Source organism: Carassius auratus, unplaced genomic scaffold, assembly GCF_003368295.1.
Source record: "Carassius auratus strain Wakin unplaced genomic scaffold, ASM336829v1 scaf_tig00215406, whole genome shotgun sequence".
Taxonomy (NCBI): Eukaryota; Metazoa; Chordata; class Actinopteri; order Cypriniformes; family Cyprinidae; genus Carassius; species Carassius auratus.
The window spans coordinates 408569-420290 of NW_020528072.1; the positions used below are offsets into that span (position 1 = coordinate 408569).

Genomic DNA, 11722 nt, shown 5'->3' on the forward strand with positions numbered 1-11722 from the left:
CCAAAATAGCACATCCATCTCAATATGTTGAAACGGCATGGATGACTAGTTGATGTCAGTTTAATTGCATATGCTCATCTCTGATATTCTAATGCTACCACTTTATATTTTTCATTCTCTGATGATGGATGAAGCCTCGTTTTCCTTTTATTGCCTCCGTCAATAACTCAATTCTTTGAGGAAAGATATCTCAGAATATGCAAGTATTGTATACTTTGTTCTGTGTATTATATTGTGCATGATAACTTTTTAAGAATGGGTGATCTTTTGGTTAAGTTGTTGAGAAGACCGAGAAGATGCCTTTTATTTTTAAAGCAGCCAGTGTGTTTATATACACTTGCGGTCAAAAGATTGGATTGTTTTTTTTATTCTAATTCTAGGCAAGGCTGCATTTATTTAATCAAAGATAAAGTTTTAAATATTTTTATAATAATTAACAATTAAATATTAATTGAATACATTTTTTTTTAATTATGTGTCCCCTGATCCTTCAGAAATCATTCTGATATTCTAATTTGATGCTCAAGAAATGTTAAAACCAATTGAAGTACAGCAGTTATTTTCGTGGAAACTGTGATAAATTCAAGATATTCTGATGAATACATGGTTCAAAATAAAAACATTTATTTGAAATAGGAATCTTTGTTAAATTATAAATGTCTTGACACTTTATATCAATTTAATGCACCCTTGTTGAATAATTAATGCAGGCCTGTTGAGTGTATCGACTGGGTTTTGACTACTGAAAGCTGCAACAAGTTACACAATGTTAATTTCATCATATGAGACCCTTTCAGTACAAACGTGAATAGCGTGGAGTTACTGTATGTTTCGCAGAACTAGTAACATGTAGTACAAATTACGCAAAGTAGACACGTAGACATAGCAGAAAACTTTTGAAACAGCAAGAAGTTCATAACCTTGATTAAGCTCCAGTAATCCCTTTGTGAGCTGTTTGCACACAACAGCCATCAATATACGGGACAAGAAAGCCAAAATGTGGATAATCACACACAGATGCTTTTACTATGGAGGAAATTCATTCGTTCTTCACTGTGTAGAGAGATTTTCATTTTTTGGTATGAAAGTAGGAAAGGCCATGACCTGTTACAAGGTTTCTCTTGTTTAGAAGATATTTCATGGCTGTGACACTCAAATATGCCGTGGTAGGAGTTTTCCGACAGGTGCCTTTTGGCTAAATTTCTTAGGCCATTATTTATGACGCGTGACTGACATTACCTCTCAGTTCCAGAGCTTTATGCTTTTCTTTCTTTGACCTTTTACCCTCTTCTCAGGTCACCACTCAGGAAATAATCTAATGCGCCATCCGCTATCCATTTTTCATTCGCAAACATTATTGCAGGGGTTTTGTTATCATCCTGAATTTAGATATGTTGAAGACAGCACATTCTGCTCCATTACGAATCGTAAATGATTATTTTTTTTTTTTCAGGTTATGCCTTTAATGATAGAAGATGTGGAGGTGTTCTTGTGGTGTCTTTGTTCTTGGATTGCTAGATCTTTTATCGTCAAGTCATTCTGATTGCATTTTACAAAAGCACAAGCATCTAGATTAGCTCAATCATTGTTTTGGTTTATGTTCTTCGGATAAAAAACAATAATGTCACTTTTAAATGTTTAAACATTGTATTGATCAACACTAAGGTATTGAAAAGATTGTAAGCTGAGGTTAGGCAACAGCTGTATTTATAAACTGTGGCTATGTTAATGCTCTCTGGTTCCCACAGCGACCTTCCGGCCCATGCCAAAAATCTGGAGTAAAGCAAGTGGAAGTAAATCTGTCTGGACAGTTTCTTTGTTGATAGTATATGACCATTCATTATTACAAATTAAGTCATATTAACAACTCAAAGGCTTTTATTAACAACTCAGAGGCTTATATTAATTGGATGATGTTTGAAACTACTAAAATCTACCCCTAGAATTACTGAATCGGTATACTGGCACATACTGGTTAACCAGTAGACAGCAACCAAGTTGTAGTCAGAGAAATTATAGGGTTAAAGGGTTTGATACTTTACTATATTGTAATCACACACCCACTCTTGGATCTTTTTAGTTGTACAGGATTCTTCTTACACATCCAGTGATGATATAAAATCATGTCTTAGATGAACACATTGGGTAGATAATCAGTGCTTGTATTATTTATGATTTTATATATCATACACATTTCTGTTTGCTGTGCACATAGAAATTCTAGGTTTTATGACATTTTAGAACAGCACACAAACTGATATTTAATGACATTTCCTTTGGCAATCATTCACATTCATTATCTTTGAAAAACATTTTTTTTTATCTTTGAATTATCTAGGGAATCTTTTTTTTTTTTATTGTTCTAATTATCTCTAATTATCTGTGTTTGACACATTTCTGCTTTTCTCCACAGCAAGGGAGCATGGGAGATTTGAAGACACTTCGGAAAGGGCTGTCCCTGTATCACTCAGAGTCCCAGCTCTCCTCACTATCCCAGTTTCAGGACACCTTACAGAATGTACGTATCGTATTAAATCTTAAGTGACCCCATTATTCTGCATCAGAGCCAATACCTCAATCACAGTTGAGTTTATAAAGATATTTACATTTACATTTATTCATTTAGCTGACGCTTTTATCCAAAGCGACTTACAATTGCACGCCTCTGGAGCAACTAAAGGTTAAGTGTCTTGCTCAGAGGCATATTGGTGTCTCACAGTGGATTCGAACCCGGGTCTCCCACACCACAGACGTGTATCTTATCCACTGCACTAACAATTCCATAATTCCAATAATAAGGAGGTAGTGGACGATTCAGTATAAAATGTGTCGATCACCTACATAGAACAATTATTTACAGTTTATTGAGTACAAGTCGTCATACAATAATTTAGTATAATAGTCTATCTTGAAATAGTTTTGCCTTTTTTTTTTCATTGAAATAAACCACACCATTTGCTAATAAACTAAATGAAACAACTGTTGCATAACAGACAGTTGGATTATTGAAATGAGACAACATAAACACTTTGTCACAAATAAACATTAGCAGAACCTGTTCATTATTATTATTAGTTGATTTATCAGTCAAATAACTCAATCAATTATTTAAATTATTTCAGTCCAAAGTTGTATTTATTGCTGGCTAGAGTTTGAGAATAATTACAGAAGATGCTTTCATCAGTTTTCATGATGAAAATGTATTGTTCTGCAAACATACATAAGCTGAAATTTCAGTAGCCATTGCTCAGAAATCATTTTAATGATTTTGTGCGCAAGAAACATTGTTATTAATTAAATTTATTTTATATTATTTGTATTATTATTATCAACAGTTTGTGCTGCTTATTTATAATATTTCCGTAGAAACTGTGATATATTCTGTCAGGACTTTTCAGGACTTTTTGATGAATAAAAAGCTCAAACGTATATAAAAAGTATTTATTTAAAATAGAAATCTTTTGCAACAGTGGAAAAAGTCTTTACATTTGATCAACTTAATACATCCTTGCTGAATAAAAGTATTAATTTAATTAAATGTCTTACTGACCCCAAACTTCTAAACAAGAGAGTATTTTATTCATTAGGCAGGTTCAGGTTTTTTTTCTTTTTTTTCTTGTAGTGTGATGGGAACCGTTTGTATTTTAATATGTAGCACAGAAGACAATTGAAATATGCTGTGCTTATAGGTCATTTCCTGTGGACAGCAGGAGGTTTGTTGTGCTCTGATCTCAGCTGGAGACTGTCTCAGTGCTGATCCGTTCCTTGTTTTAGATATCCTTTCTAACCCCAAAATGACCTGATAGGAACTGTGTACCTAACCCTGTTTTAATATATCCAGTGCATCTGTGTGTTTTTTTGTGTGTGTGTTTTTTCAGAATCTGTTCTCAGGATTTCCAAGATACCAAAGTCTTTATTTTTTAGGAGAAACATCTGAAACAAAACCCACAGTGCTCTATGGGATTGTAGTGAATGCTGTTGAATATGTTCTGTCCTGAAAAGTTTTTTTTTTATTATTATCCCTCTTTTCTCCTCCCTGTCTCTCTCTTCTCCTGAGTATAATTTTCATCATCATCATCATCATTCCCCTCCACTCGTATCCTCAAAAAAGGTCATCTGCAAACCTGTTGCTTTAGCTAATTAATACACTCATTAGCTATGACAGGCCAAAACAGCACATCTGCTCCACTTTAAAATGAGGGACAGCTTCCACAGGAAGAAGAAATCAATTGGAGAGTAGCGTGGGTCTCGTCTTCAGAGGCTGCTGGGTTTATTTTATCCCAGCGCGTCTCAGCACTGTCTACGAGCTTATGGCTTCATTAGCATGGCTTTGATTTAGATTTAGATTTAGGATTGCTTGACTAAGATGTAGCATGGAAATACTATGATTTTTTACATTAATGTATACACAGTATACAATACCATTTAAAAGTGCTGGGTCAGAACCTGATCAAAAAAAAAAATGAAACAGTAATGTTTGATTCTTAATGATAATGTTAGATTTATTCTATTTTAATGTGATTTATTCCTACGATGGTAAAGCTTTATTTCAGCAGCCAGCAGTTTTCAGTGTCAAATGATCATTCAGATTTGGTGCTCTAGAAGCATTTCTTATTATTATCAATGCTGAAAATAGTTGTGTTGTCATATATTCATACAATCTAATCCAAGTGGTATGAAGTATTTATGAATATATTTCTGTAACAATGGAAACTTTTGTAGGTAGAGAAGAAGGAGGTGGGAACCGGCGAACATTCAAGCAATAACTTTATTAATAAAACAGACACCAAACAGCACAAACAAAACCAAAACACAAAATAAAACCCAGGCCTGGTCCTCTCTCGTTCTTCACTGTCGTTACTCCTCCCTTTATCCTTCCGGAGCTCCACCGTGGGACTCGAGACCGGTGAGTGGTGCAGGTGTCACTCATCTTCAATCACTCCACCAGCCTCGCTCCGTTCCCACGGCTCTCGGCCCTGTCCCACTCATCACAATTTCTTATTATTATTTAATAGTATTAATTTGCATTATATTTTATACAATTACATTTTATGGGAATTAAATCGCTTACATTTAATGTCATGTTGCAATATAGTTCCTACAACTTTATCATATGAGAATTTTAAGGTCCTGAATAGATGGCATTAGCTATTAAAATAATCCAGGTAATTCGAGCGCTGCATGGCAAATGAATCCATGCAGAATGAATTGTGGGCTTCTCTAATCAGACTGCCGGGGCGATGCATGACAGCGGCCATCGTTTCAGGATGTACTCGGGTCAGTCCAGGGTAAAATCCCCACGGCTCTAGCCCTTTATAAACCTGCTGGCAACTGCGAGTGAACATCACAGTCCTGTTCTCCCAGGCCAAAAGCGAGCCACAGTTTCCATCCAGGGGTCCTCTCCCGACCCTGGTGTTGAAATGCCAGCTCAATTGTTGTGGATTTAACGCTAGAATGGGACTCAAAGGGCTGTGTCTAAACAGGGGCTCACCAGACCCTGTGCACTGAAAGAACTCTTTGTTGATGCGTACCCATGAAGGGGGTCCAAGCAGAGATGAGTTATAATGAGATGCTTTAACCCATTTCAAGCCTGAGTTGACTCAGAGGAACAGCCATGGGCTTTTCCAGTGCTCGGATCTCCTCTGGTAAACTGAGAGAGCAGTATGAGTGATTTTTGATTGTGACGAATGTGTGTCCATCTGTCTACAGCGATCTACGCGGATGCCAGGAGGTGATCTGCTGTCCCCCGTCACCGGATACCTGCCGGCAGCACAGAAACCAGAAGCTGTTGTACATGCCATGAAAGTGAGATTCTAATGCACATATTGCAAAATGAAGCCGTACTTACAAGTTGTTTGAATTTCAGAACTAACGATTGCTGTAAAATATCATGTCCAGGTATATTGTGCTATTTTTTTAAGCTTGCGGTCATTTCTCAATTGTGTTACACTTTTTAATAGTTTGTAGTCCTCTCTTTGTTATCCCTCAATGTCTATCAGTAAAAAGTGGGACAAATCATCAAAACGTTTAAAGTCTTACTTATTATAGCAATACTGCCACCTCCAGGATTTCTGTGATTTTTTGGATCTCTGTTGTTTGAAGGACGACATAACATTCTGGTACAAGAAACGTTCTCATTGCCACAGGGCTTATATGTAGTATTTATTATAATATTAATATTTAGAATTTTGAAGCATTTTATTTACATTTTTATAATTTTTTTTTTTCGTTTTTTAAATATTGGTTTTAAATATATTTGTATTTAGCTTGAGTCCAATTTTCAACTTCAGTTTTAGTCACTTGATTTTAGTAATTCAGTTTACTTTACTATAACTTATTTCAGATTAGTTGCAAAGGCAAATTTTTTACAAATTTATTGTTGCACAATATATATTGTTGTTATATATATTTCTGTGTGTGTGTGTGTGTGTGTGTGTGTGTGTGTGTGTGTGTATATATGTGCATACACATACACACACATATATATATATATATATATAAATAAATAAAGGAATATAGGTAGAAGTATGACCCATAGTAATAGTGACGCTTGATTTACAAGCACCATTAATTGTTTAACCCTCTGTTCCTTTTCTTTATAGGTATTAGAAGTCCACGAAAACCTGGACAGGAAGCTCCCAGAGGACTACGAGGAGGACCTTAGTGAAAAAGAGAAAGCCATTGTCAGAGAGATGTGTAATGTGAGTCTGCCTAGAAACACCTCTTATCTGCCTCCTCCAACCCTGAACCCCAGCTTACTTCCCTCTTGTCCATTAATAAAACCCTGTTGAACAGAAAGGGGCTGTAAGTTTGTGCTCCCTTTCCCATGTGTTTGCTGTGCTGTCACTTTGTATAATTACATCGGCTTTGATTGAGGACACTGTTTCTATGTTGCACAACAGACACCCACTTTCAGACCATTTTAATGAGAGGCCTTGGCAAAAGTCCTCGGCGTGTTTACCGCACAGTTGTCTGTGCAATTAAAATAACTTGATCACTGAAACAATGCAGGTTTATCTGCTCCCTGAAGGGCCCCTGGAATCTGAGGCCTGTGCTCTGTTCTTGCACGGAGAACCTCAGCTTGTCAAAAGCTAAATCTCAGATAGCACAACGGTTTCTTTCTTTTCTGATCATAATTAGTCCCTAGACTCACCCACCCATCAATTCGCCCATTTAGAAGCTCATTCTGCATGATGAGTCATTGCTTAACTTGGGAACTCTTCACTTTATAATATAATAGATTAATCAAGAATATATTCGTATATATTTGTGCCTCTTGTGACTTTTACTAAATCTCAAAAAGTTCTGCTAGAATTGAAATTTTTTCGGCTTGTCTCAAATTCCCCTCTAGCAAATTCATCAAACGTGTTCAAATCAAGAAAATTATACTTTGCACTTTTTGCTTAGTCTTTTTTGTATTATTATTTTTTGGTGTTTTGTAGGCTTTGGTGTGGACTCTGTATGCCGATGATACAGTTTTTTTATTCTCTTATTAATCAAGCTCTATTGAACTTACAAAAGGCATTTGATCTAATACAACATTTTTTTGTTAAACCTGAAATTTATTTTACATTTTAAAAAGACAAAGACTCAAATCAAAAGAGACAGATTTTCTTTTTCATATAATATGAGTTGGTTTATGAGGTGTCATTACTTAACAGGCCATTATTCAAGAATAAAAAAATAAAAATTAAAAATTAAAAAATGATATACACAGTATATAATATATATATATATATATATATATATACACTCAAAAGATATCTGTCATATCGGATTTTTTACCTTTTTTTAGCTTGTTTCAACTTAAAATCAGGAAATGTATACTTTGCATTTTCCTGTAAGAAGTCGTTTTTGTCATTTACAACAAAATATTTTTGTTTTTATATATTTTTTTAATTTAAATGAAACATGTATTCACATTAAAACATTACATTAAAACAATTAAAAAATTAAATGTAGACAAAATTGTAGAATATAAAAAAACTTAATACTTAATAATACTTAATAAATGGAAAATACATACATTTTTCATTTATATATGTTAATGAACTGCTAGCTAATGTGTTCTGTAATGAAGACAATCACATCATCATTACTATCATACACAATATCAAAAATCCACACCATCACACATTATAATATGACCAGATCTCTGAAGATATTTTTGATTTTTCAAGATTTCATAGAGCCATAAGATTCACCCAACTGTGTGTTTGCTTTGTGTGTTCAGGTTGTGTGGCGTAAGCTCGGTGATGCGGCAGGATCCAAACCCTCCATCCGCCAACATCTCTCTGGGAACCAGTTCAAAGGCCCTATGTAGCTCCTGTGTCAATGACCAGCAGGGCCTTGAACAAACAAACAAATCTGTGAATATGACGGGTGGAACAGACATTCTCAGAACTCAGCAACTTTGTGAAACGACACCAAGAGCTTTGCTTCTACTGCCAGCTTCTTTCAGCCCATGGCATTCAGTTGAGACATTTCAAACCTATTACTTACAACACCAGGTGGTAGTTTAATATATAATGGACTCACAATTAGCACGAGCTAAATCATAGCTCTATTTATGTGCACACCATCCAAGTATTCATACAAGGCAGCTTTATGGATTCATTTCTCATTCCAGATAGGGAATGAAAGCACACAGCTCTTACCCCACAGAGATACTCCTACAAGATCCTTTCCACTCCTAAAAGCTTTTTGATATTGGCATAAGACCATACCATATTATTCAAGGATAAAAAAAAAAAAAACTTTTACGTTCAAAAGTTTGGGTTGTAAGATTTTTTTCATGTTTTTGAAAGAAGTCTGTTATGATCAGCAAGGCTGCATTTATTTGATCAAAAATACTAGCTATATATTATTACAATTTAAAATAATGTGATGGTAAAGCTGAATTTTCATTGTCACGGGATCTTTCAGAAATCATTGTAATATGCTGATATGATGCTCAAGACACATTTCTTATTATTAGTTGTGCTGCTTAATAATATCATGGAAACTGTAACAGTTTTTTTCAGGATTCTTAAAAAGAAAGTTCACAAGAACAGTATTTATTTAAAATACAAATCTTTAATGTCTTTTTTTAAATCTTACTGACCCCAAACTTTATACTTGTTGCATACTGTATATATTTTTGACTTGAGCCACACCCATCACATCAGAATGTCACAGACTATTATCATTACAATTAAACTTAAACCTCATCTTACTTATCAAGTTAGCAGCCATTAACGATTAACAATTTATATTTATTAATCAGTGTTAATTTACATAGCTGAAAAGCTTTTTCCAGGTAGTTCATAAATGCAAATAACACATTTGCTCAGGTTCCCAGAAATACATAGTCTAAAATAACCTAAAAATATTTAGATGGCATATGCAGGTCAGCTCATGAGTTAAGCATTTAATTAAAGTATATAGTTTTTTCCAAACAGTACTTATAAATGCCAGCTCAACTCAAAGCATATTACTTTTAAGTTCCAAATAGACAATCATGATTAATGTCGCTTCATTTGTGTCTTTGAGCAGATGGAGTCAAAATTTAATATCAGTATCTTTTGCAGTGCTTTTGATTGCATACAAGACCTTATGGCTTTGTGGGCTCATAATATAATTGAAAGTACTGTTAAAGGAATAATTCACCCAAAACTGAAAATTTGTTGAAAATGTACTCACCCTCAAGCCATTCGAGACGTAGATGAATTTGTTTCTTCATTGGAACAGATTTAGAGTAAACTATTCATTTTAATCTGTTTTAGGTCTACAGATTGAGTCCTATATGAAAAGAACTATATGAGAACAATTTCAGGTTTTAAATACTTAATATGCTGAATGCAAGTATGGAAGTGATGCATGTTTTCTGTTCAGCCTGATTCCAGTTAGCAGTGTGAGGTGAGAAACTAACATGTTAATGGCATAATCTGCTATTGGAGTTTATAAAGTACCTCCTTCCATTATTCCTTTTTTTTTTTTTTACAAAGCTTAACATTTCAGTGAATACTGAATTGAATCGGACCATAACGTATGTGTTGATAAAACCTGGATAAATTGGAAGGTTTCCATTATTAACAATACGCTTATTTAGCTGAATTTTGTGTAAAACTTCTAATTCTGTTCCATTAGCCAAGTTCATGAGACTCCCATGCAGGCAACATTTTTTATGCGCGTACTGTACATAGCAAAGTCTTATGAATGAAAGTAGAGTTTTGTGTTACAATTCAGGTCTATTATCTGTGTACACAAGAACTGTCTCAAAAGATGCTTGCTGCATTCACACAAAGCTCTTTTTTTTAAGACGCGATAAGCCATATTTTTTTATTGTTTGTTTAGATCGAAACTTTTTTGAGCATTGGCGAAATCCCTCTGGCGATCTACTTATTTTTTTTTGTATTAAAGTTGTGGATATTTCATTGCATTTGTATATTTATGACAGCACTTTTACAGTGCTGGACTGAAATCACATTCGTATTGGATGTTTTCTTCTTCTTTTTTGACTGGATGCAGCAGGTTGCTTTTGGCAGAGTGTTACTTTTTGTGTGTCCGAAGTTTATGAGAAAAATATGAGCAGGAAACATTTGATCAAGAAAAGAAAATGATTGCATATTTTTATGAAAAGGATACGTTGTGAATTTGGGTCAGTAACACAGTGTAAATATGGTCTCTGCTATGCTGTGAAGTGTTTCATGTGAACACAATACCTAAATCATTGCTGTTGAAGAAGTACATGCATACATTAAAACTAATTTGAAATCCAATTAAAAGTGTCCTTTAGAAACAGATCTAGATTGCACAACTACTGACTTTTTTTTTATTATTTGTTAAGTTTAAGGCTCAAAAGAATCTGAAATGCTGATATTTTCCTATTTTCTTTTCAAATGCACTGCTTCTTTTTTGGATGGGGATTTGATGTTTGAATCTTTCCTGAAATTCAATGTTCTGTGTAGCTCATCTGTATGTAAAACACACATGAAGTTGTATTCTAGCCAGGACATACAATTCAGCACAATGTAAATAGAATACCTGTAACTAGCATGCATTTATATATTTTTAATAAGCTGTATGTAGCTGAGAATGGACCTGTATTTTAGCTAATAAAAAAATGTAAATAAATTGCATATAACCCTCTTGTAGATTTGAATAAAACAGAATACTCTTTGCGTAATGTCTCGTCTCCTTTTTGAACTGTATAAAATGAACAGCAGAGAAAGGCAGAGTCTGTCATCTACTGGAGATTTGCTGGAGTTGCAGTAATGTTAACAGATTGAATGATTTTTTTTCGTCGTTTCCAACAGATGATCAATAAATTAGGTGTTTAGCCGTCAGAATATGTTATTTTGCAACTTCAGAAAGCAAAAAAAAAATAAAAATCTCATTACACGAGCTGTTTATTCTTTATTCGTTTATGCGAGGTTGCCTATTTTGCAACGCTGTTATTTATAAATGTTAGTTATAAAAATGTGTTATCCTACATGCTTACAATTTGTGAATATTATATAAAAATATAAATGTAGAAAGTAAAAAATAAATTATACATTATAAAGTGGTATAAAAATAAATAATATGATTTAGTTTTAATTTAAACGCTATTGGAAACACATTATAATTGGTTATGATTTTTACTTGAATATTTTAAATGGTTTGTATACAAGTGATGTTACATTTACAACATGTTATAGCTATGTCTTACGTTTTCTATGTTCCGGCTGTGATTGACGGT

At 34.0% G+C, this 11722-nt stretch overlaps 1 protein-coding gene and 1 long non-coding RNA gene across 4 annotated transcripts in view; one reads left to right on the plus strand and one right to left on the minus strand.

Annotated features, from left to right (window-relative positions):
* LOC113094534 (coiled-coil domain-containing protein 85C-A) overlaps positions 1-8372 on the plus strand; it is a 29810-nt gene extending 21438 nt beyond the window's left edge. The window contains exons 3-6 of the mRNA XM_026260113.1: positions 2414-2518; positions 5710-5805; positions 6603-6701; positions 8234-8372. Of these exons, the coding sequence (XP_026115898.1) occupies positions 2414-2518; positions 5710-5805; positions 6603-6701; positions 8234-8323 (390 nt within the window). The 3' untranslated portion in view covers positions 8324-8372. The remainder of the gene's footprint in view (positions 1-2413; positions 2519-5709; positions 5806-6602; positions 6702-8233) is intronic.
* LOC113094535 (uncharacterized) lies at positions 4751-11633 on the minus strand. Of its 3 annotated transcripts, XR_003288119.1 has the most exons (4): positions 9682-11633; positions 8210-8348; positions 6581-6659; positions 4751-5760 (listed from the first exon to the last, which is right to left on the minus strand). It is a non-coding gene; the product is annotated as an uncharacterized LOC113094535 (long non-coding RNA). The 3 variants fall into 3 exon arrangements; XR_003288118.1 differs by lacking the exon at positions 9682-11633 and having other exon boundaries at positions 6624-6659; positions 8210-8345; XR_003288117.1 differs by lacking the exon at positions 9682-11633 and having other exon boundaries at positions 6566-6659; positions 8210-8345.
* Positions 11634-11722: the final 89 nt, after the last annotated feature.